General features: G+C 39.9%; 1 protein-coding gene across 1 annotated transcript in view; it reads left to right on the forward strand.

The window, feature by feature from the left end:
* LOC111977959 (CUB and sushi domain-containing protein 1-like) overlaps positions 1-26,275 on the forward strand; it is a 638,095-nt gene that overhangs the window by 534,470 nt on the left and 77,350 nt on the right. Inside the window, exons 31-36 of the mRNA XM_070448606.1 lie at positions 5,919-6,035; positions 7,576-7,689; positions 15,270-15,365; positions 17,383-17,586; positions 21,661-21,785; positions 22,233-22,329. Of these exons, the coding sequence (XP_070304707.1) occupies positions 5,919-6,035; positions 7,576-7,689; positions 15,270-15,365; positions 17,383-17,586; positions 21,661-21,785; positions 22,233-22,329 (753 nt within the window). The remainder of the gene's footprint in view (positions 1-5,918; positions 6,036-7,575; positions 7,690-15,269; positions 15,366-17,382; positions 17,587-21,660; positions 21,786-22,232; positions 22,330-26,275) is intronic.

Here is a 26,275-nt window from a genome sequence, read left to right on the forward strand (position 1 = left end):
TATTTTGTCTTTATTCTCTTATTTTTGTCCATACTTCTGTTCACTTTGGATAATATTTGTTTCTGGAACCTTCTCATTATGTCATTGTCTGAAATAAACTCTTACTAGTCATGCTAGTACAAATTTATAACTACTATCATTATAATTCATACTGCCTGACTAATGCTTATTAAGTAACCAGTAATATCAACAGCATATTTCATATTAAATTGAAATATTCAGTATCACCGTGGTATCCCACAGTTGGATGTCTGCTGAGTAGATTGACCCYCCCAGTCCCCTGATCTTTGAGATGTTCATATTTTTTGTGGGTTATGTTATGGCCCTGGTTTGTAAATCTATAATGAAGATGGTTACATTTCCCATCTTGACAGATTAAATAATGAAATCCAATTTTGCTTTTGATAAATATAGAGGGACCAAGGATTTGGAGTAATTGGTAAGGTTTGTGTTTTCTATCAAAATCCTTAGTGAGTGAGTGACCCAGCATTTGATACCTAGAAGAGAAAGGACACTTTGGCCTGACATGACACTGACTGCTCACAGTGGAAACAGTTAAAAAATGAACTACAAATTACTGACTGTTACCTAATTCTCTCGTTCTCTCTCTCGTGTGTGAAATTTCTAGTTTCAGGCAGGGTAGACCCCGCAACCAAGAGTTTTTTTCTTACAGTACCAACTCAGTCTTGCCATAGAAAGTATGAGGTGAGGGTGATGTGATCAAAGGTATGGGGAAGGTGTTTGATATGCAGAGGACCATGAGCCGTGGCTGCATCCTGACACCAGGTTTATGAGCTCCACAAGGTATTGTGGGCAGATGAAGGAGCAGACCTGGGGGGATGAGCGCTGGGAGGCTTAGCGTGCTGGAGATGTGGCAAGAATCTAAATCCACGATCATTGTAGCAAAGACAAAGGGGATGAAAGAAACAAGGTAGGTGCAGAAAGATCACATGAGGGTTTCAAGCGATTGGGATTGACATTTTCTGAAGGGAGGGAGCAATAATACTATGAAAGGAAATGAGAAGAAGGGTTAACTAGGGATTTAGGGTCAGGGAGAACAAGAGGGTGAGCGCTCGCTGCTCTCTAATGTTGTGCGTTCAGTAATTTTCTCTCCTTTGGTCAGTATTTATTCAGAGTTTTTTAAAGTAGTTTGGAGAGCAGTACACTACTAGTCCAGGGGCACATGTACAGTAAGATAATAGAATATTGACATTGACAGATTTCCTCRGTTGTGTTCTGTTTTCATTGACCTTACATTTTAAAGTTTGATACCCTCAATTATTTTATTTCACCCTTCATGCTCATGCTATGTCCTTAAAGGGGAATTTCACCCTGGGGGAATCTGKGCTTGTTTTTATCATGTCTGAGGCATTTCTAGGACAGTGAGATGTGTTTTACACATAATTGCCCAGGAGGAAGGCAGGTCAGGGCTTTGCATGCTGAATGATAGATAACCCTATGATGGCAGTATTGATGGGGGGGCAAGATCTAAAAATACATGTAGTCCTACTTTGTGGCATTTCGCAAAGGCTCTATGTTATACTGATCTCACTATACGTGTTTTGGGGTGTAGATATGGCTGTCCTTGTTCGATAGAGCCATTGGACATCTTTCAGCGATGTTCCTATCAGCGGATTCATTGCTAAATATACAAGCTGACACAGTTTTTCAAGTTGTAGTCTCTGAAAGACTACCACTTGTGTTGGGAGGTGCTTTGTGCTCTGGCCCCCATCCCTTCCCCAAACTGGGATTTTTTTTAAAAGGAGGGTGACACTAACAACAATCCWTTGGGCAAAACTCAAAGAACTGACCAGACGCATTTGCTTCAAGTGATTCCTCTCATCAACACGAATTTGAGGATGGAACATTTATTAGCTACATGGTRACATTCAACCATACATGTTTCAATATAGCGAAGAGGATTCTAAACACAGAGTTTGATTTAGCTAACGTYAGAAGCTCAGCTACAGCCAATGCCAGCACCAAGAGGGCAGATGACAAATACGGTGCCTAGCTAAATAAATTATCTTTCCTGCAAGCCACCTAGCTAAATTTTGTATATCTACTAAAACCCGTATTGTGTATTGCTGGCTAACAGTGTTACAGTGGGGGGAATCAATTAATTGGTATGTTTGCTAACTTAGCCAGCTATGTAGCTAGCTAGCTAGCTAGCTAAACAGTAACCATATCTATGACTTAAAATAGAAGAGGTTTTACAATCAGTGATCTTTAGCACATAACTGGAGTTGGCTAGCTAGTTAGCCTGGTGCCTGCTAACTTGTTATGCACCACTGCTCACATTTGCAACTTGTTAGCAAACATGTGTAACATCAGCAACTGTAAATCATTTTTCTAGCTAGCTATGTAACATAATTGACRWGGGTTGACATTGGTTATGATTATGACCTTGGATGCATTTCAATCTCACAAAATTATAGGCATGACGCRAGATAGGATTCCAAACAGATTTAAATAACATGTATTGCATATCCARCAAGCTATTCGCTAAGTTTACTAGCAAACAGTGAGGAGAAACAACAATACAACAATTTATGTTGTAAATCTCTAAAACTGAAGCTGGTTTTGCTATAATATTATTTGCCTAAGCATGCCTGATAGACATGGGTGTAGGTAGATACTGTCTGCCTGCTTACCTAGGCTAATTAGTACTGTCTGGCCACTGCAAAGATTGAGGGAGGGATATGCCAGATTTCATTCTATTAGGCTAGATATGGTTGTAAATGTAATCTCTGTGCCTGTGCACATGTATACATGTTCAACTAGTTTACCCTAAGGTTGATGTTATGCTGAACTGTTGTTCAAACTGTACAATAGAGTATCATTTAGTCATTTGTCTAAAGACAATACTGTGGAGTGCCTGGGCTTCTTCCTGGAGTGGTTTCTAGATACAGAAGCAACATTCTTTGGCCTGCATGTGTCATTATAGCAGAACTCTCTCTCTCTCTCTCTCTCTCTCTCTCTCTCTCTCTCTCTCTCTCTCTCTCTCTCTCTCTCTCTCTCTCTCTCTTTGGATTAGACATTATGCTGGATTTCAAGCAGATGACTCATGAGGAGCTGAATGGCAGTTTGATCAGAACAACACTCCTCCCACAGCTTTACAAGTATTYTCTGAACATACTGTATGTTTCTTTGGAATGGCAATTTCATCAAGACCATCTCTCCCCTCATCTGCTGATCACCAGTTCTCTTAGCTACAGATTGTTAAACAATATAATGTGATTTAACCAAAGATGTTTGGTATCCATTACTGGGAGTTACAGTTACTGTTTGGTGTTGCACAGAGATTTTTCGACCAACCTACAGTAGCAATGCCATCTTCGTCCTTGATTTGGGGAAACAGGTGCCTCATAAAATGTCTGTGTCCAGTTGCAGGGGGTCAGTTTGAATTTAGAAAATACTCTGTTATTAAAAAAGTAATACAACAATATGTGCACCGCCATCGTGTCTATTTCAAGTCTTCTCACACATTGATCGAGACAGGTCTCTGTCATCATGACATGCAGTACTTTGGGGTAGACACCCACCTGTCTCGATCAATGAGAGAAGACTTGAAATAGACATGATGTCAAATAGACGAGATGTCTTTGGGTAAATCACATTATCTGGTGCAACAATCTGTAGCTACAGTTCTCTGCACTTGTGTGTCTCTACACCTGACACACTCAGACACACTGAACTGTACTACACTGTTCATACWATTTTTTTTGTATGTTACTTTTACCATATAAYATTGTTTTTGAATACCCAGTTCTCTTGAGGTAGCATTAAATAGTAGACACTCTCCTGTATTTTAGATTTGGACAAATAAACAAAAAATGTTGGATATCTTAATGTCTAGCATCTGTTTGATGCTACAGAGCCTTGGCCCCTGTACAGTTTATATAACTATTTTATGTGAATCCATAAAGGCAGACACATTTCAAAGATTGATAGAAAATATCCATATTTATTTTATGGTGGTTCTACATCAGGGCTCTCCAACCCTGTTCCTGGAGAGCTACCATCCTGTAGGTTTTCAATCCAATCCTAATCTAGCACACCTRATTCTAATAATTTACTGGTTGATAARCTGAACCAGGTTAGTTCCAACCGGAGTTGGAGACTTACAAACACCCATAGGCAAAATTTWAACCAAAAGTGTGTAAACCAAAAGATAGCTATATGATTTAGCTGATGGCTTTCAGAGTTCAATACAGGACTGTAACRTTATCTAGCTAGCAAATTTACCCAGCTACCCTTGCAAGCTAGCTAACATTAGGTTACCTTTAATTGCAAATCTTCTGTTTTGTTGTGAAGGAAACAAAATTGACGTATCGCATCACTTCTCAGTTGTCGTCTAAATTAATTCCCCATCAATTCAGCCTGAAAATCCCTCTGATAATCTTTGGTCACCGCATCATTCTTGWTAGCCGCAAGCCACTGGCAGAATTKGGGTGAATCTCTAGTAGGTAGAATGGTAAAAGATAACTAATTTTGTGCTTGTTTGTAATTAGCACAGCCATGCACAGAACACCACATGGGCATGATGGAAAACATTAGCGAAAAACAAAAATGTTCACAAAATCTTGCCTCGAGAATTTCTGAGATTACTGTGTGTTGGTCGTTCGAAGTAACAATGCTATTAGCCTCCTCTACCTAGCGGGCGGTATCAGCATTCGCTATGAATGCCGCACTTAGTGGTTCACTATGAGMAGACGAATACACAGGGATTCKAAACTTCCCGATTCTACCAGTGAAATTTAAATTTGCTAGTTAGCTTGTGGTTTGGATAATTGTGATGTTTATGATAAAAACGTAATGTTGTTGATATCGTAATGACTATATGCCATGACAGAGCCTGGGTGAAATTCCCCTTTAAAGTGAAGCCACGTGTGTTTCCATGGAGCCATTGACATCAGTATATTTAATCTCTGTACCCATTACAGGCCATATTAAGAATTTACACATGCTTAAGGGCAACTTTAACACACCAGTCAATTTGGACTTCATACCTATTTTAAACATTGTGTGTTTGAGCTACAGACTTCTGGGTTGTACTGTTGGATATGTCCATTTCTTCTGCATCAGTTGTCTGTGTGATTAACGGGGGCTGAGCTAGAGCGGTGTTTGTGAGACAAGGGCGGTTCCCAAAGGGGCCCGGGCTGGATCTTTTTACAAAAACGTCTGTAGAGTCTGAATAGTTTGAGCTACAAACTATTAGAAGCTATCTATGAAAAGCTGAGATTCTCACAACCACTCACATGCTCTATAATGCTCACAAGCTACACAAGAGTCGTTAGAAGGTAAGGGGTTYTTCTACATAGAAGGTCATAGGAAATCCAAGAACGTAGTGTCTATAATACTGTAATAAACTCACATAGTTGCTGTCACAGACTACAAACTCCACACAGTTGCCACTGGCTAGTTGGATATTCATTTTCCACTGAGAAAAACAATTTCTGTAATTGCAGCATTCATATAAATTCATTTGTATTAGGTTTTTGCTTTAGCTGACCTTTTTTTATTCACATTGAATAAATAAAACATAATAAAACTCATGAATGCAACTCTTTATTTAAAATTGTTTTGTGTTTTACTTGTGGCCTGGTTGTCCTGAATATAAATTGGTAAAACACTTTATTGTAAATATAAGGGCTGGACATACAGATAAATGAAAGTCAGATAAATAAAAAGCCGATTTTTGCTCGGGTCTCGGGACTCATAGGCTTAATGTTGGTCTGGAACTGTTGATATTCTGTACAGTGAGTTTAGATCTATCCTAGAACATCCTTGTTCCAACACAACAGCTCGCAGCTAGTGCACTGACTTTTATCCCATGCTAATCCATGGTGCTTGTTCTTTCAGGATTATTGTCTCTGGGAATTGAGTAACACTGAGGTTGTTTTGTTGTCTTTCAGCCCCTTGTGGTGGCCATTATAATGGATCTGAAGGTGTGGTACTATCTCCTAACTTTCCCCACAACTACACCGCTGGGAAAACCTGCTCCTACTACATCACTGTCTCTGGAGAATTTGGTGAGGTTAATCAAATGCATCATTATTAATTCAACACTTAAAYTTATCCTACGCTTGACTAGTTTTACACCTCTGATTTATCTGCCTATTCTTGTGTTGCTCCTCCGTCACTCGGTCGCAATGTTGCCATTGTGATCAGCATTCTACAGACTCCGCAGTCACATTAATGTACAAAAGTAAAACGTGAGCTAATGACYGTTTCGCCGAAATTACACTGGTGGCCTGGAAATATGATGACATTGCTAAAGTAGGCAAATATTTAGTAGGAAACAGCTTAGCCATCATCATCATGTCATCACATTTACATTAGACCGATGGCAATGTTGTCATTAGCTAGAAGAGTTTGTCAGAAATAGCTAGCAATGCTAACATTAGCTAAAATCCAGTGGTATCCCCTCAATCTTAGAACAGGAAGGCCTGCACACTGTTTTTGCTCCCAATTCACTGCTTTATTGATGACATTTAGATCCAAAACAAATCTTTGTCAGGTAAAACAGACTGAGTGCTCACATCCCAAAATATAACGTACACATTTCACCTCACATGACTATCACACCCATGACACATGGTGGGTGTGGAAACAATTCAATTAACTTTTGCGCATATTCATTCATAATTAAAGGTACATATGTTCAGAAAATATTATATGCATACAAATTGGTCCGAGTTAAAACCTATGCAACAGTAAAAAAGATTACGTTGGAAACTGTTGGAATACCTGCCTTARTGACCATTACGCACATAGCGTGCTGTGGCTGTAGATATAATTAGAGTGACCTATTTAAAAAAAAAAATGGTGTACCTCTAATAATTGTATATCAATGAGATGGGCACGTAGTAGTTACAGAAAATCKAATATATACGTACAGTATGTGCAAAATGACAAAGTGCAGACCTGGATGGCAAGACAAATCAATGTAACACATGCATGTAAGAAATGGTCTGATATCAAATTCTTGGTTCAGACCTTTGGGAGGCATGGTGGACAAACAGTGAATCCAATACAATTCTCTAGACTATTTTAARTTGACATCCCTGAAATCTCCTAATATTCAGGCTTATAGAAAGCATAGATCAGTCATGAAGTGCTGAATCATGGACGAGGCATGCTAGAGATGGTGCTGGTTGTTGTTTGTCCTCACACAAGTCATGCTTTCTTAATTGTGAGTGATATGCAGCAGGTATGACATCCAAAACATCTCTAATTGCATAAGATATTTATCTATGCCTCAGTGTGTGTTTATCATGCATGACCTGGTGTAGCAGATGTGAAATCACTAGTTAAACAGTGTTGGCTAGCCCATTGTGTGGTGACATCACCCACCCTGAGACCTGAGTYGGCCCCAGCCTACAGTATAACAACAATGGTTTTGGTAGACGAGTGGTTATCACGCTAGCTTTGTGTCATTGTTGACAAGACACCAAATCCCAATTTGCCATTTTAAGCACTCAATTTACCATTTGGGGATATGATTGTTTTGTAGCCACATTTTACATGTMCTGAGATAACCTGTATGATGTCCCCATTTTTCCTCCTCAGTGGTATTTGGGCAGTTTGCCTACTTTCAGACAGCAATGAATGACTCAGTGGAACTATTTGATGGGGCCAATCAGAATGCCAGGCTGCTAAGCTCCCTCGCTGGGTTTCACTCAGGTAAGTAATAGCTTTTCATTCCTTCCATTGATTATAGTCTTTAAATGAACAAAACTAATGGAAMACACTCACACGTGGATTTTGTTTGCAGTCAGTTGGGGAACACAAGAGGTGTTGCAAGGACAAAAGGCCTCAGCATGATAACTGTATTAGTAACTGCTGTTGGCACTTGTTACTATCTCATTCAAAAAGTTTTAGTTTCAGTAATTAGTATTGCGACATTCTATCCATGCAAGAACAGGAAGGGCAGCCATTTGGGAAATAAGCGTTGCTTCAATGAGTATCCCAAGACACGGTGTCAGTCCTTATACAGTGGCCACATTTATCTCAAAAGCTCTGTATGCCTTCGGAAAGTATTCAGACCCCTTGACTTTTTCCACATTTTGTTACATTACAGCCTTTTTCAAAAATGGATGACATAAAAAAAATCCACAGCAATCTACAGACAATACCCCATAATGACAAAGTGAAAACAGGTTTACATAAGTGTTTACATAAGTGTTCTGACCGTTTGCTTTGAGTCTCGAAATTGAGCTCAGGTGCATCCTGTTTCCATTGATCATCCTTGATTGGACACCTCACACCTGTCTATATAAGGTCCCACAGTTGACAGTGCATGTCAGAGCAAAAACCAAGCCATGAGGTTGAAGGAATTGTCTGTTGAGCTCCGAGACAGGATTGTGTCCGGGCACAGATCTGGGGAAGAGTACCAACACATTCCTGCAGCATTGAAGGTCCCCAAGAACACAGTGGCCTCCATCATTCTTAAATGAAATAAGTTTGGAACCACCAAGAGTCTTTCTAGAGCTGGCCGCCCGGCCAAACTGAGCAATCAGGGAAGAAGGACCTTGGTCCAACAGTGTTGGAGAATTGAAAGAAAGTGCATATGTGCCATGTAAAAAAGCTAACGTTTAAGTTCCTTGCTCAGAACATAGAACATATGAAAGCTGGTGGTTCCTTTTAACATGGATCTTCAATATTACCAGTTAAGAGGTTTTAGTTTGTAGTTATTATAGGAATTATGGACTATTTCTCTCTATACCATTTGTATTTCATATCCTTTGACTATTGGATGTTCTTATAGGCACTATAGTATTGCCAGCCTAATCTTGGGAGTTGATAGACTTGAAGTCATAAAAGTCATACTTAATTACAGTCTTTGTTGGAAGAAATGGTCTTCACACAGTTCGCAAAGAGCCAGGCGGCCCAAACTGCTGCATATACCCTGACTCTACTTGCACAGAACGCAAGAGAGTGACACATTTCCCTATTCAAATAAATTCATGTTAGCAGGCAATATTAACTAAATATGCATGTCACGGTTTTCTAAAGTAGAACCCAGAAGCAGACCAGGACAAGGAGAGTAGGACGAAGGTGAGTATTTATTTAACAAGTTAAAAAACGTAGAGGTAGAAAGATCCAGGTGGCGGAGCGGGCAGCGGAGGTGAGTTGATGGGAGTGAATAGGCAGATCCAAGGGAGTAACAGAAGCCACGACGACCAGGCAGGGATGGGGTGAGTGTTCCGGGTGAATGACTGTAGACAGAACAACGGAGATAAGTTCAAGGCAAGCAAGACATACAAAACAACAAAAACAAACTCTATCAAACTGGAGGCTGATACGCTGGCACAACATACTGTTCATGGCTAACGATCGCAGGGAATGGATGGCAGGTCAGAGCTTATGAAGTGGAGGGGTGATGATCAGGACCAGGTGTGCAGATAGCTGATGGGATACAGGTGCGCGTAATCGAGATCTCCCAACTAGTACGTCGCCCGGCAACCAGACAGGGTAGTTCCAGGACACCGGAAAACACTCCAGGACAGAACACAGGCAAAAAAGACTCAGGAAGCGAGTTCGTGACAATGCAGGTTTAAAAAATATACTTGTGTATTGATTTTAAGAAAGGCATTGATGTTTATAGTTAGGTACACATTGGGCAACGACAGACCTTTTTTTCGCAAATGCGCTTGTTAAATCATCACCCGTTTGGCGAAGTAGGCTGTTATGCACCAGGACAGCTAGATAAACTAGTAATATCATCAACCATGTGTGGTAACTAGTGATCATGTTAAGATTGATTGTTTTTTATATGATAAGTTTAATGCTAGCTAGCAACTTACCTTGGCTCCTTGCTGGCACTCGTGCAACAGGTACAGCCTGCACGCATGGTCCTCGTGGAGTGCAATGTAATCGGCCATAATCAGCATCCAAAAATGCAGATTACCGATTGTTATGAAAACTTGAAATCGGCCCTAATTAATCGGTCGACCTCTAGTCTGAATACTTTCCAAAGGCACTGTTGCAATCCAAATCTGTTTTGAAATGCAAGCTGGAAGAGTGTTTGACTTGATAGGATTTGACGTAATAAGTATGTGTTATCAAAATGTCAGCCATTGTGTACTGTATCTACTTACTTAATTAAGAAAGGATTATTCACTGAAGATAGAGCCAATCACAAATAAACAAGTCTTTTTTTTAATGATAGGTCTGTTCCACCAAGCTCAACGGTCATATGCCTTGTAGAAAATTCTCTGTATTTTTATTATTTCAAGACAACTTATAACATTTGAGAATGCTGTCCCCATCTGATTTATCGCTGTCATTGGGGAAGGTAGTTACATTTCTGAACATAAATCACCCTCAACATTACATTATTTTGAGGATTGATGAAGGCAAATTAATATAAACTGTTTCTATGGCACCTTTTATGGTACAGATTTGTTTTATTCTACTGTGYAACCATATATTCCCAAAGGAGATGCTTTGATTTTACTTTGTCTTTGAAAACATTAGATTTCAGCATTCAGTAATGCAGTATGTGGAGTACAGGGTTGGGTATGTTACTTTCTACGTGTAATCTGTTACAGTTACTTGTTAACTGTCCAAAATTGTAATCAGTAAAGTAACTTTTGGATTACCCAAACTCAGTAACATAATCTGATTACATTCAGTTACTTTTATATTACTTTCCCCTTAAGAGGCCTTAGAAGAAGACAAAAATGTATGTTACCAATTGAACCATATCTATTGCAGGATAAATCAATGTTAAAGTTTACATAGCTGGTCATATATGGATGTTACATTTTACTTTATGGGTTGGTTATGTAGGCTTCTTCTAACCCATCGCTTTCTACTTCATATAATAATACTATAAAATTATATGTTTACATTAAAAACCAAAGTCTAACAGAATTCCAGTCATTTCAATAAATGTTATAGCCCTTGATCTTCAAGAGTAGGACTTATGGAAATATGGAAGTATAGATTAGCCAAATTGTTTTACCTGAGCGTAACCCCAAAATTAAGGACTTCTTAGCCAGCCCTACTCTGTTGTTTATGATTTTGTTGTCATGGAGGACTGATTGGGCTCGTTGATTAGAGTTTAAAAATAAATGCTGCGCTCATGGAATGGCATGCTTTGAGCACGACTGTAAGTGCTATTTACATGTGAAAAATGAATGCCATATGCTGCATTTGCTATAGGCCTATTGTTTAACTTTTTGTTGGTGACACTTTGATATCTTGATAGCTGTTTAAAGGGMAAATCCACAGATGAAACAACAACAAAACGGTCACCCCTCTGTTTTGTAAAAAGCTGAGGGATGGGCCTGGAGAAATGTAACCACTCTCAGATTAGACAGAGCTATGGATGCAAGGACTGACCATCCATCCATGATATCAAAATTATTGTTTTAACCATGTTATGAGGCTATACAGTGTTTGTTTACATTTACAATGTTTACAGACATTGGAGAAAAACAAGCTTATATTCTGGTTTCTCATGGAGTGTGACAGTTGAGCTAAGCTCATGAGKCATTTATAAGTTATATTTTTCAAGTATCAATGGATATGTGTGTGTATATACTGTACAGTTGAAGTCAGAAGTTTACATACACTTAGGTTGGAGTCATTAAAACTCGTTGTTCAACCACTCCACAAATTTCTTGTTAACAAAGTATACTTTTTGGAAACGTAAAACACCTGCCMCTGATTGAGAACCATATCAGGCTAATTGAACATGAACCCAACATAGAAACACATAACATAGAATGCCCACCCAGCTCACGTCCTGACCAACTAAACAAAGACAAAACAAAGGAAATGAGGTCAGGAACGTGACAATGACACAAGTAATTTTTCCAACAATTCTTTACAGACAGATTATTTCACTTATAATTCACTGTATCACAATTCCAGTGGGCCAGAAGTTTACATACACTAAGTTGACTGTGTGTTTAAACAGCTTGGAAATTATGTCATGGCTTTAGAAGCTTCTGATATGCTAATTGACATCGTTTGAGTCAATTGGAGGTGTACCTGTGGATGTATTTCAAGGCCTACCTTCAAACTCAGTGCCTTTTTGCTTGACATCATAGGAAAATTAAAGAAATCAGCCAAAACCTCAGAAAAAAATTGTAGACCTCCASAAGTCTGGTTCATCCTTGGGAGCAGTTTCCAAACGCCCGAAGGTCTCACATTCATCTGTACAAACAATAGTACCAAGTATACACCATGGGACCACGCAGTCATCATACCACTCAGGAAGGAGACGCGTTCTGTCTCCTAGAGATGACGTACTTGGTGCGAAAAGTGCAAATCAATCCAGAACAACAGCAAAGGACCTTGTGAAGATGCTGGAGGAAACCGGTACAAAAGTATCTATATTTATATTCTAGATTTCACCCATGTGTTCTGAAGCCACCTCCCACAAATTGGATGGCTTGATGGGCACTTCTTACTATACCATACGGTCAAGCTGCTCCACAACAGCTCATTAGGGTTGAAATCCGGTGACTGCTGGCCACTCCATTATAGACAGAAGACCAGCTGACTGCTTCTTCCCTAAATAGTTCTTGCATAGTTTTTGGAGCTGTGCTTTGGGTCATTGTCCTGTTGTAGGAGGAAATTGTCTCCAATTAAGCGCCGTCCACAGGGTATGGCATGGCTTTGCAAAATGGAGTGATAGCCTTTGAGCACTTTGAGATATCAACCGATGTAAGAAGGGCTATATAAATACATTTGATTTGATTTGATTCCTTTTTCAAGATCCCTCTTACCCTGTACAAATCTCCCACTTTACCACCACTAAAGCACCCCCAGACCATCACATTGCCTCCACCATGCTTGACAGATGGCGTCAAGCACTYCTCCAGCATCTTTTTATTCTGCGTCTCACAAATGTTCTTCTTTGTGACTCGAACACCTCAAACTTAGATTTGTCTATCCATAACACTTTTTTCCAATCTTCCTCTGTCCAGTGTCTTGTGTTCTTTTGCCCATATTAATATAACATTTTTATTGGCCAGTCTGAGAAATGGCTTTTTCTTTGCAACTCTGCCTAGAACGCCAACATCCCGGAGTCGTCTCTTCACTGTTGACGTTGAGACTGGTGTTTTGCGGGTACTATTAATGAARCTATAATGAAGCTGCCAGTTGAGGACTTGTGAGGCGTCTGTTTCTCAAACTAGACACTCTAATGTACTTGTCCTCTTGCTCAGTTGTGCACCAGGGCCTCCCACTCCTCTTCTATTCTGGTTAGAGCCAGTTTGCGCTGTTCTGTGAAGGGAGTACTACACAGTGTTGTATGAGATCTTCAGTTTCTTGGCAATTTCTCRCATGGAATAGCCTTCATTTCTCAGAACAAGAATAGACTGAYGAGTTTCAGAAGACATTTCTTTGTTTCTGGCCATTTTGAGCCTGTAATCGAACCCACAAATGCTGATGCTCCAGATACTCAACTAGTCTAAAGAAGGCCAGTTCTTCTTTAATCAGCACAACAGTTTTCAGCTGTGCTAACATAATTGAAAAGGGTTTTCTGATGATCAATTAGCCTTTTAAAAAGATAAACTTGGATTAGCTAACACAACGTGCTCAGCCGTTTCCAGCCACAATAGTAATTTACAACGTTAACAATGTCTACACTGTATTTCTGATCAATTTGATGTTATTTTAAATGGACTACATTTTTTATTTTCTTTAAAAAACAAGGACATTTCTAAGTGACCCCAAACTTTTGAACGGTAGTATATATATAATTTATGTCCAAAAATGTATGTCGCAACTACAGGTTSCCCCTTTAAGTCTATCAAAGGTGTACGAGTTTTAACGTGTCCTTGAAGCCTATGGATTAAAAACAATTATCAGCATGAATTACATTGAGCAATAAAAGCCCCACTTTTATTCCATAGGCTGGGATCAGCACTGTACAGCTGTTGCAAGAGCGCATTTTTCACTGGCATTCAGCTGATTTAAAAAACAATGATTGATAGGCAGCTTAAACTTCTTGAAATCAACCATTATTGGGTTCAAATGCACATTGAGATTTGTGAGCAGCCATCCACAACATCGACAATCCGTAAGGCGCAATTAGCTAAATGAGAGCAGCAGTGTGATTCACATCAATGTGCTATGTAGATAACAATGATAAGTGATATCCTTATCGCCGTAGACTACACCACTTCTGTCATCCTTTACTCCAAGCTTTTTTTAAAAGTTGGATAATCTTTGGATGCCGACAGCAGTCATATCATTGGAAGACATAGCTTGGACTGTAGCCTACAAAAGCCTATTCCTAAACCCATTTGGTGTGTCATCATAGTGGTCTCTGACTTCTGGTCAGACTCGCTCAGGTGGAACAAACTTAAATTTGTGCCTTTTTTCAATGCTGATTTGAATGTCATTGAGAAAACAGAGAAGTATCAACAACCAAAAAATTCTCCTTTCTGAATTTAAAAGTAATCATCTAGTTTTTCAAAAGTATCTGTAATCTGACAATATTTATGCTGGTAATGTAACGGATTACAGTTGCCGTTTTTTGTAATCCGTTACGCCCCAACCCTGGTGGAGTACTATAGAAAATGGCAATTAAAAGGTTATTACTAAATTAGATAACACATGAATTACCTCTGACATGTCCAAGACGTGCACACTAATCTTCTCTGGGTTTCTGTCAACAAATAACTTGTGTTTTCCCTGTCTATTCATAGTGACATTTKAATTATAATGATACATTACATCATACAGGTTCATAATGCTTTGGGTGTTTTCACCTAAATGGAGCCTGATTAGCCACCTACATTAGCCACATCCACAATAAGCTACTCTACCTTATTATAGGCTTTCAAATGTSATGGCTTTCAAATAAGTTCAAGCCATTAAGAAAACACTCCCTACTATGTTTTCTTCATCCAGCTCATTCATCACGGCTGATGAAAAATTTCAAGACTCAGGCCTACTATTGTGTATAAAAAGTTGTTTCCTTGTCCAACATTCTCATTATTGATTAGACTTTGTTCGCCGCCTTATTATTAAAATAGTTCTCTACTGCATACATAATACTTCAAAGTTAAACTACTAACAGCATGCTATTTACCCATCAAGTGTTTGAATGTGAGCTGGTATATTTTGTTAAGAAGCTTTTCATCATGCAGCCTAGGTATTGTTACGTATAGCACACAAGAAGGATCGGGGATATCAAGAAAGAGCACTGTTGGCTTCAGATGGTTAACACTGTAAGTCAACATATTGTTTGAAAAAAATACTGTATATTTTMATATTTCATATCCTTTCTTTTGTAGGAGAGACCTTGCCCCTGGCCACATCAAACCAAATTATGGTGCGATTCACTGCAAAGAATGGTCCTTCTGCCAGAGGTTTCCACTTTGTTTACCAAGGTATGTGTACRTACTGTAGCAATACATACACACACTCTGGTCACATGCATGACAATTCCTCCCTGTTTTTACTCCTGTGGCAGTGGTTGTGTTTCTGGGRGTCCTGGAGGCCTCCTAAAGCCCTCCCACCCCAGGCACCAGAGGGTCTTATCTTCTGGTGTTATTGTTCTCATGGTTGTCAGGCTGTTCAGGGGGTTTGCCGTTATATCKCTTGCCCCATGGCAGCCTAGGGGGGCCAGTCCTCTAATCATTACAGCTGCGCAGGGAATGTAATGGGAAAARGGATTTCTATCTGCATTACTGTAGTAGGCAAGGAGCAGAAGGGCTCACAACCTCCGTACAGATAGTGTTGAAAGTATGTTGAAAGTGTCATATCTAATATTCAAGGACTCCCTCTCTTGCATAATCAATAGAAAATGTCACACATGAATAYATAAAACAGAAACCCACGTTTTATAAAACGTTTCTAGAATGGAGTACGAATTAACTTTTTTTTTACTCAATCTTTTTGGATTCAATAATTCCAATGATGCTTTTGGTGTCATTCCTACTTTATTTCAGTGTCAATTAGAGATTCTCTCCAGATGCAGATACTAGCCCACCCTTAGGACGCATCAAGCATTTTCTCTCTGTGAAAGTTGTAATAACTAAGCTGTGTGAATTACATGAACTTTTCAAACTTCTAGCTGGCTTATAAAAATTGATGATCTCAGATCTTAATCTTTCATGAAGGAATTTGAGCACGTATACTGTACAGTGTTTGCCAGCGCATGCTTACTATGTCTGCAGTTTTCCTGCTTCACTGTTTGATGAAATACTCCCTGACAGTTAGGACAGTTTGTTTGGTACATGGAGGCATCCAAGTGATGATTGCAGAGCACTCTCTGCTCCTGTACAGATCTAGAAATATTAGACACAATATCAGCCCAACAGTTAAGGCCTCAAATATGGCACCAAGGTATACCACAGAGATTAAATAGTATTTGAATCAKGTCTAGATGAAAACAGGCACAGCGCAAACCAAGCTATTATTCAGTTCAGGGACTTGAATTGAACCTAAAGTTTWAAAAAATGCTATGCATTAATGCTTTAATATAAAACAGTTTATGAGAACGCAGACTGTTTTGATAAGTAAAATCAAAAATTATTTCAAGTGCATTTTAAACCTCAACACACTTTACATCAAATAAAGTAAACAAGAGGAAGTAAAAAATTATTAATAAAATAAAACTAAACACAGAGGATGTCTAACACAATCATTGATTAAAGGCCAGGCTAAAAAAGTTGTTTTTTAAATGTGATGTAAAAACCTCAATRGTGTCTGCCCCTCTTACCTGACAGGGCAAGCTGTTCCATAACTGAGGGGTTTTAATAGAGAACCTCCTTGGGTTTGCATCTAGGTACAATAAGCAGACCGGCTCCTTGGGAGCAGAGCGCACTCACTGGGTTGTATGGAACGAGCATGTCTGTCAGATAAGAGGGGGCAAGGCCATGCAGTGGTACATACTTGTTTTAATGTACTGTAGTACAGATTGTACCCAGTCATGTTTTGAATATCAGATATACATCTGGTTTCATTGTCATCTTCCATGCCTTGGTGTTCTAAATGTTCATGRTTGAATAACAGTGGTAACACATGGTAATGCATTATTAATTCAGAATGCGTTAGCCACACATTTCAGGGTGGCAGGTAGCCTAGTGGTTAGAGCATTGGACTAGTAACCGAAAGGTTGCAAGATCAAATCCCTGAGCTGACAAGGTAAAAATATGTTGTTCTGCYCCTGAACAAGGCAGTTAACCCACTGTTCCTAGGCTGTCATTGAAAATAAGAATATGTTCTTAWCTGACTTGCCTAGTTAAATAAAGGTAAAAAATACATATATGGCTGATGATTCATTTGGGTCAGTCTAAAAGGTCTCATATGTCCATAATGACAAATCATATGTCACTATCACATTGTACTGCACATTTCCTGTGTTAACACACCTCTAAGTGTTAAAAACACTTTTCTTTGTAGCTGTTCCTCGCACCAGTGACACGCAGTGCAGCTCTGTCCCAGAGCCACGCTACGGCAGACGGATTGGGTCCGAGTTCTCCGCAGGCTCCGTTGTTCGCTTTGAGTGCAACCCAGGGTATTTGCTACAGGGATCCAAAGCCATCAAATGCAATGCGGTCCCCAACGCGCTAGCCCAGTGGAATGATACTGTGCCCTCTTGTGCTGGTAAGCCTCCTCAAAGCAGTCACATTTGTGGAGATTGATTTAAAGATGGATAAAAGTTGTTGTTAATAGACAATTCCACTACTTTTCAACCTCATATTAATTATATACGATCTGCGGTTAAAATAGACTTTAACTTTATATATTCAATATGCAGTACCAGTCAAAAGTTTGTACACACCTATTCATTCAAAGGTTTTTCTTTATTTTCACTTTTTTCTACATTGTAGAATAATAGTGAAGACATCAAAACTATGAAATAACACATGGAATCATGTAGTAACCAAAAAAAAGTGTTAAATCAAAATTATATTTTATATTTGAGATACTTCAAAGTAGCCACCCTTTGCCTTGATGACAGCTTTGCACACTCTTGGCATTCTCTCAACCAGCTTCATGAGGTTGTTACCTGGAATGCATTTCAATTAACAGGTGTGCCTTGTTAAAAGTTAATTTGTGGAATTTCTTTCCTTTTTAATGCGTTTGAGCCAATCAGTTGTGTTGATGATTCCATATGTGTTATTTTATMATTTTGATGTCTTCACTATTATTCTACAATGAGTATTAATGTGTCATTTTCACATATGTACAGTCGTGGCCAAAAGTTTTGAGAATGACAGAAATATTAATTTCCACAAAGTTTGCTGCTTCAGTGTCTTTAGATATTTTTGTCAGATGTTACTATGGAATACTGAAGTATACAGTGGGGCAAAAAAAGTATTTAGTCAGCCACCAATTGTGCAAGTTCTCCCACTTAAAAATATGAGAGAGGCCTGTAATTTTCATCATAGGTACACTTCAACTATGACAGACAAAATAAGAAGAAAAAATCCAGAAAATCACATTGTAGGATTTTTTAAACATTTATTTGCAAATTATGGTGGAAAATAAGTATTTGGTCAGGCCTACGAGAACAAGAAGATTCTGGCTCTCACAGACCTGTTAACTTCTTCTAAAAGAGGCTCCTCCTTGTCCTCCACTCGTTACCTGTATTAATGGCACCTGTTTGAACTTGTTATCAGTATAAAAGACACCTGTCCACAACCTCAAACAGTCACACTACAAACTCCACTATGGCAAGACCAAAGACTGTCAAAGGACACCAAGAAACAAAATGTAGACCTGCACCAGGCTGGAAGACTGAATCTGCAATAGGTAAGCAGCTTGGTTTGAAGAAATCACTGTGGGGAGCAATTATTAGGAAATGGAAGACATACAAGACCACTGATAATCTCCCTCGATCTGGGATTCAAGATCTTGCTCCACGCAAGATCTCACCCCGTGGGTCAAATGATCGACAGCAAAATCCCAGAACCACACGGGGGGACCTAGTGAATGACCTGCAGAGAGCTGGGACCAAAGTAACAAAGCCTACCATCAGTAACACCATACGCCGCCAGGGACTCAAATCCTGCAGTGCCAGACGTGTCCCCCTGCTTAAGCCAGTACATGTCCAGGCCCGTATGAAGTTTGCTAGAGAGCATTTGGATGATCCAGAAGAAGATTGGAGAATGTCATATGGTCAGATGAAACCAAAATAAACTTTTTGGTAAAAACTCAACTCGTCGTTGTTGGAGGACAAAGAATGCTGAGTTGCATCCAAAGAACACCATACCTACTGTGAAGCATGGGGGTGGAAACATCATGCTTGGGGCTGTTTTTCTGCAAAGGGACCAGGACGACTGATCCGTGTAAAGGAAAGAATGAATGGGTCCATGTATGCTGAGATTTTGAGTGAAAACCTCCTTCCATCAGCAAGGGCATTGAAGATGAAACGTGGCTGGGTCTTTCAGCATGACAATGATCCCAAACACACCGCCCGGCAACGAAGGAGTGGCTTCGTAAGAAGCATTTCAAGTGTCTGAGTGGCCTAGCCAGTCTCCAGATCTCAAACCCATAAGAAAAACTTTGGAGGGAGTTGAAAGTCCATGTTGCCCAGCAACAGCCCCAAAACATCACTGCTCTAGAGGAGATCTGCATGGAGGAATGGGCCAAAATACCAGCAACAGTGTGAAAACCTTGTGAAGACTTACAGAAAACGTTTGACCTCTGTCATTGCCAACAAAGGTATATAACAAAGTATTGAGATAAACTTTTGTATTGACCAAATACTTATTTTCCACCATAATTTCAAATAAATTCATTAAAAATCCTACAATGTGATTTTCTGGAATTTTTTTTCTAATTTTGTCTGTCATATTTGACGTGTACCTATGATGAAAATTACAGGCCCCTCTCATCTTTTTAAGTGGGAGAACTTTCACAATGGTGGCTGACTAAATACTTTTTGCCCCACTGTAATTACAATCATTTCATAAGTGTCAAAGGCTTTTATTGACAATTACATGAAGTTGATGCAAAGAGTCAATATTTGCAGTGTTGACCCTTTTTTTCAAGACCTCTGCAATCTGCCCTGGCATGCTGTCAATTAACTTCTGGGCCACATCCTGACTGATGGCAGCCCATTCTTGCATAATCAATGCTTGGAGTTGTCAAGATTGGGGTTTTGTTTGTCCACCTGCCTCTTGAGTATGACCACAAGTTCTCAATGGGATTAAGGTCTGGGAGTTTCCTGGCCATGGACCCAAAATATTGATGTTTTGTTCCCCAGCCACTTAGTTATCACTTTTGCTTTATGGCAAGGTGCTCCATCATGCTGTAAAAGGCATTGTTTGTCACCAAACTGTTCCTGGATGTTGGGAGAAGTTGCTCTCGGAGGATGTGTTGGTACCATTCTTTATTCATGGCTGTGTTCTTAGGAAAAGTTGTGAGTGAGCCCACTCCCTTGGCTGAGAAGCAACCCCACACATGAATGGTCTCAGGATGCTTTACTGTGTTGGCATGACACAGGACTGATGGTAGCGCTCACCTTGTCTTCTCCGGACAAGCTTTTTTCCGGATGCCCCAAACAATCGGAAAGGGGATTCATCAGAGAAAATGACTTTACCCCAGTCCTCAACAGTCCAATCCCTGTACCTTTTRCAGAATATCAGTCTGTACCTGATGTTTTTCAGTGGCTTCTTTGCTGCCCTTCTTGACACCAGGCCATGCTCCAAAAGTCTTYGCCTCACGGTGCGTGCAGATGCACTCATACCTGCCTGCTGCCATTCCTGAGCAAGCTCTGTACTGGTGGTGCCCCGATCCCGCAGCTGAATCAACTTTAGGAGACGGTCCTGGCGCTTGCGGGACTTTCTTGGACGCCCTGAAGCCTTGTTCACAACAATTGAACCGCTCTCCTTGAAGTTCTTGATGATCCGATAAATGGTTGATTTAGGTGCAATCTTACTGGCAGCAATATCCGTGCCTGTGAAGCACTTTTTGTGCAAAGCAATGATGACGGCACGTGTTTCCTTGTAGGTAACCATGGTTGACAGAGGAAGAACAATGATTCCAAGCACCACCCTCATTTTGAAGCTTCCAGTCTGTTTTTCGAACTCAATCAGCATGACAGAGTGATCTCCAGCCTTGTCCTCGTCAACACTCACACCTGTGTTAATGAGAGAATCACTGACATGATGTCAGCTGGTCCTTTTGTGGCAGGGCTGAAATGCAGTGGAAATGTTTTTTGGGGATTCAGTTCATTTGCATGGCAAAGAGGGACTTTACAATTAATTGCAATTCATCTGATCACTCTTCATAACATTCTGGAGTATATGCAAATTGCCATCATACAAATTGAAAATTAATATTTGTGTCATTCTCAAAACTTTTGGCCACGACTGTAGACTCCAGTATGGTGCTTGAGATTATTAATTACTACAAAACGTAAGAATGCACCRTTTTCACATATKTAGACATAAGGTGCTGGAAATAATGATGAATATGAGGTTGAAATGTGGTGGAATTTCTCTTTAAGAACATACAGAATATGTAATAGATATGTCATTATTTTTACATTGGTAAGTTACCATAAACAYACTAAGATATTGGTGAGTGAGGTGATTCTTTAGTCACAATAATGTTCTGCATAGAAAWGATTCAAATTTACCCTGGTTGTCTTGTCTCACCATGTGTACAGGAACCTGGCATGTGCCCCATTCAGTGTGATTTTAATTTCCCCTCTGTTTCGCTCCCCAGTTCCATGCAGCGGTAATCTGACAGAGAGAAGAGGCACAATCCTCTCCCCGGAATTCCCAGAACCCTATGGGAACAGCTTGAACTGTGTGTGGAAAATCATTGTCACCGAAGGAGCTGGGATTCAGGCAAGTACAAAAGGGTCAGGTTTGAACTCATCAAAAGCAATAAGTTCCTCTGACAGAGAGAAGATAGGGAAAATGTATTTTGAGTGACAGGCTGTAGCAAATATTAACCGCCAGTCATCCTACTGAGAAGAAAATAAAATTAGACTGGCTACGTAGGTTTAAATTTGACCTGCTGCCAACAGAAGTAGTTTAAAAGCACACAAAAAACAGCTGAATTACTATCGCTATTGATCGTGCCACAATGAGAACAACTTTTTTTCTGAAAATTTTCTTACAAAGGAACAGTATAAAACCTGGGTTTATGTTTATAATGCTTTAGCAGGAAAGAAAACTTCCYCTCAATAAAAAACACCAGTCTCTCAACTAACCATCACAAATTCTTGTCCTTTCAGAGAGAAGRCAGGTACATCATTTTTGTCACTCTATTTATTTTCATTTATTTTGCAGATCCAGGTGATCAGCTTTGCCACCGAGCACAATTGGGATTCCTTGGAAATCTATGATGGACGGGACATGACAGCTCCTAAACTTGGAAGCTTTTCAGGTGGAAATTGGATCACTTAATCACGCATTGAACCGCAAGTTTCCCCTTCATTCTATCTGAGAGATCATATCTGTGTGCAATATAATACTTCTTCYGAATTAGGTTTCATGTGTTCTACAGAATTCCTACAGGCCTTTAATTTTGAAGACCACAGTAAAATGAAATCCACTCATTTTTATCTTCCGTAGTTCCTCCAGGGGACTGAACATTGATTTGGCTCCAATACTTTTCTGTGCCATCTTGTACACAGCAGACCAATGTCCCTATTTTCATGTTGGATGACTAACAGTATCAGCTCCAGAGACCTTTTGAGATCCAGTTGGCTGTCATCTTGGCCTTCATTGCCTCTATGTTAATTCTAGTAACAGCGTTCCCACAATTGAACAGCTGTGTATGCTATCTAATGAAGATTTTGAATGCTATGGCTGTATTAGGCATGATCAGTGATACATATGGGCCTTATTAAAATAGAAAATAGAGGGCACTTCCCCTGTCTGGCAAATGTTTGGGTTTATCAATCTTGACTAGATCCACTAGTTCATGATTTTCAGTGTGTGTACGTCATTTTAAATGAGTCAGTAAGCGAGGCCAGTTGGGGAAGAAGCTAATGATTGACATCTACATTGGGGACAGTTGGGAACTCAGCAACCCTGAACTCACATGCCTGGTGCACCAGTGGGCGGAGGGTGTCTTGACTTAAGTCTGTCCTCCTTTAGCCTAACCCGATCATGCTAAATGAGAACTGATAGGTGTTAGCCCAGTGGGCGTGTTAAACTGTGGGAGATTTCCATGGCAGGTTTAAAGTTCTCAAGATTTCCTATCTTTGGCCTTTTAGGATGTACTCCTGTGGGTCAAAACTACACATCCTTAGATGTAAATTGTGGATGTGAGAATGAGTGCAAAAATATAATAATAATAATAATAATAATAAATAAAATATATATATACAGTACCAGTCAAAAGTTCGGACACACCTACTCATTCAAGGGTTTTTCTTTATTTGACTATTTTCTGCATTGTAGAATTATAGTGAAGGCATCAAAACTATGAAATAACACAAATATAATCATGTAGTAAGCAAAAAAGTGTTAAAGAAATCAAATATATTTKAKATTTGAGATTCTTCAAAGTAGCCACCCTTTGCCTTGATTACAGCTTTGCACACTCTTGGCATTCTCTGAACCAGCTTCACCTGGAATGCTTTTCCCCCCACATATGCTGAGCACTTGTTGGCTGCATTTCCTTCACTCTGCAGTCCAACTCATCCCAAACCATCTCAATTGAGTTGATGTCGGGTAATTGCGGAGGCCAGGTCATCTTATGCCACACTCCATCACTCTCCTTCTTGGTCAAATAGCAATTACACAACCTGGAGGGTTGTTGGGTCATTGTCCTGTTGAAAAACAAATGATAGTCCCACTACGCACAAACCAGATGGGATGGCGTATCGCTGCAGAATGCTGTGGTTTCTATGCTGGTTAAGTATGCCTTGAATTTTAAATAAATCACTGAGAGTGTCACCAGCAAAGCACCCCCACACCATAACAACTCCTCCTCCATGCTTCACGGTGGGAACCACACATGCGGAGATCATCCGTTCACCTACTCTGTGTCTCACAAAGTGGTTGGAACCAAAATTCTCATTTGGACTCATCAGACCAAAGGACAGATTTCCACCGGTCTAATGTTCATTGCTCGTGTTTCTTGGCCCAAGCAAGTCTCTTCTTTTTATTGGTGTCCTTTAGTAGTGGTTTCTTTGCAGGAAATCGACCATGAAGGCCTGATTCACACAGTCTCCACTGAACAGTTGATGTTGAGATGTGTCTGTTACTGTTGCATTTATTTGTGCTGCAATTTCTGAGGCTGGTAACTCTAATGAACTTATTTTCTGCAGCAGAGGTAACTCTGGGTCTTCCTTTCCTGTGGCGGTCCTCATGAGAGCCAGTTTCATCATAGCGCTTGATGGTTTTTGCGACTGCACTTGAAGAAACTAACATTTCTTGAGATGTTACGTATTGACTGACYTTTATGTCTTAAAATAATGATGGACTGTCGTTTCTCTTTTCTTATTTGAGCTGTTCTTGCCATAATATGGACTTGGTCTTTTACCAAATAGGGCTATCTTCTGTATACCATACCTACCTTGTCACAACACAACTGATTGTCTCAAACGCATTAACAAGGAAAGAAATTCCACAAATTAACTTTTAACAAGGCACACCTGTTAATTGAAATGCATTCCAGGTGACTACCTCATGAAGCTGGATGAGAGAATGCCAAGAGTGTGCAAATCTGTCATCAAGGMAAAGGGTGGCTACTTTGAAGTATCTCAAATATAGAAAATAGTACAAATAAAGAAAAACCCTTGAATGAGTAGGTGTGTCCACATTTTTGACTGGTATATATATGCCACTCGCACTTGATCCCTCCCACTAGCACTGACTTTGCTGATAGCTACTTCWTTACTATAACTGAGGAAATGTGGTTGTCCYACCTAGCTATCTTAAAATGAATGCACTAACTGTAAGTTGCTCTGGATAGAGCAACTCCAAAACTGACTAAAATGTACATGTAAAATGTGCATATCTGTTAGCCTGGTCTCYCCAGCAGGAGAGTAAGAAGGGAGTCTTCTGCAGGGGGAATGGGGGATTAACCTTTTTTTGTACCTCCCAATGGAGATTCATGTGCCCATGTCTCAAACAATGCCTTCTACAAGCCTGTAATGAACTCTGCTAGTGTCATGACAACAGGCTTTCCAAAGGTCAGGCAACTATGGAGTTCAGTTGCTGGAACAGAGCAAATGGAATGGCATCAAACACATGGAAATTATGTGTTTGATGTATTTGATACCATTCCTCCTATTCCACTCCAGCCATTACCACGAGCCCATCCTCCCAATTTAAGGTGCCACCAACCTCCTGTGATGGAGTTGTGTGTGCTTTAAGGCAAAATGTTTATGCCCAGATCTCATGCTGAATATATTGGTTCACTTTCCACCACCGAAAAAAGGTTGTCTGGCCCATCTTGCGAATTAATAAATAATGATGCCAGAGAGCACCTGGTTACAGGTGCGTAAGAATCTGAAGGAAAATACAATGCTAATTTGGCTCCATTTTGAACTTGGTTCTCCAGATGGCACAGCCACTGAGTCATCTCTAACACTGGTGAAATATCTCCAAATYAGCAATCAGTGACATTAGGAGGGGATAAGAGAGAGGGGAGGGGTGAAGGCCGTATTGTGTGCGATGACACATTAAGATGCACAGTTTCCTCCATCGTTGTGTGGTCCGCCATTACATCCTTGACACCCTCACCCATTATAATCAGGCTTTTCATTCTACTTTTAGTAACAAATCCATTAGGATAATTCTCTTAATTAAACTKTCAAAAATGCTTTGTGTTCTCTGTCTCCCTTTGCATGATGTATCATATAGGATTAATCACACTTCATCAAATACCAATTCAATTACAATTGAATGAGTTATGTTTTTTWGTTTACCTCTATTTTTACCACTATCACCTATTACCACTATTAACAGTGGTCTGTAAAACGTGCAAATAATGAGGATATKCTGTTGAAAAATTGGTAGGTAAAGATAGGTAAAGATCAAGACAAAGGTGATGATCGTGGACTACAGGAAAAGGAGGGCTGAGCACTCCCCCATTCTCATCGACGGGCTGTAGTGGAGCAGATTGAGAGCTTCAAGTTCCTTGGTGTCTACATCACCAACAAACTTTCATGGTCCAAACACACCAAGACAGTAGTGAAGAGGGCACGACAATGCCTATTCGCCCTCAGGAGACTGAAAAGATTTGGCATGGGTCCTTGGATCCTCAAAACGTTCTACAGCTGCACCATCGAGAGCATCCTGACTGGTTGCATCACCGCCTAGTATAGGATCTGCTCTGCCTCCGACTGCAAGGCGCTACAGAGGGTAGTACGTAC

Source organism: Salvelinus sp. IW2-2015, linkage group LG18, assembly GCF_002910315.2.
Source record: "Salvelinus sp. IW2-2015 linkage group LG18, ASM291031v2, whole genome shotgun sequence".
Taxonomy (NCBI): domain Eukaryota; kingdom Metazoa; phylum Chordata; class Actinopteri; order Salmoniformes; family Salmonidae; genus Salvelinus; species Salvelinus sp. IW2-2015.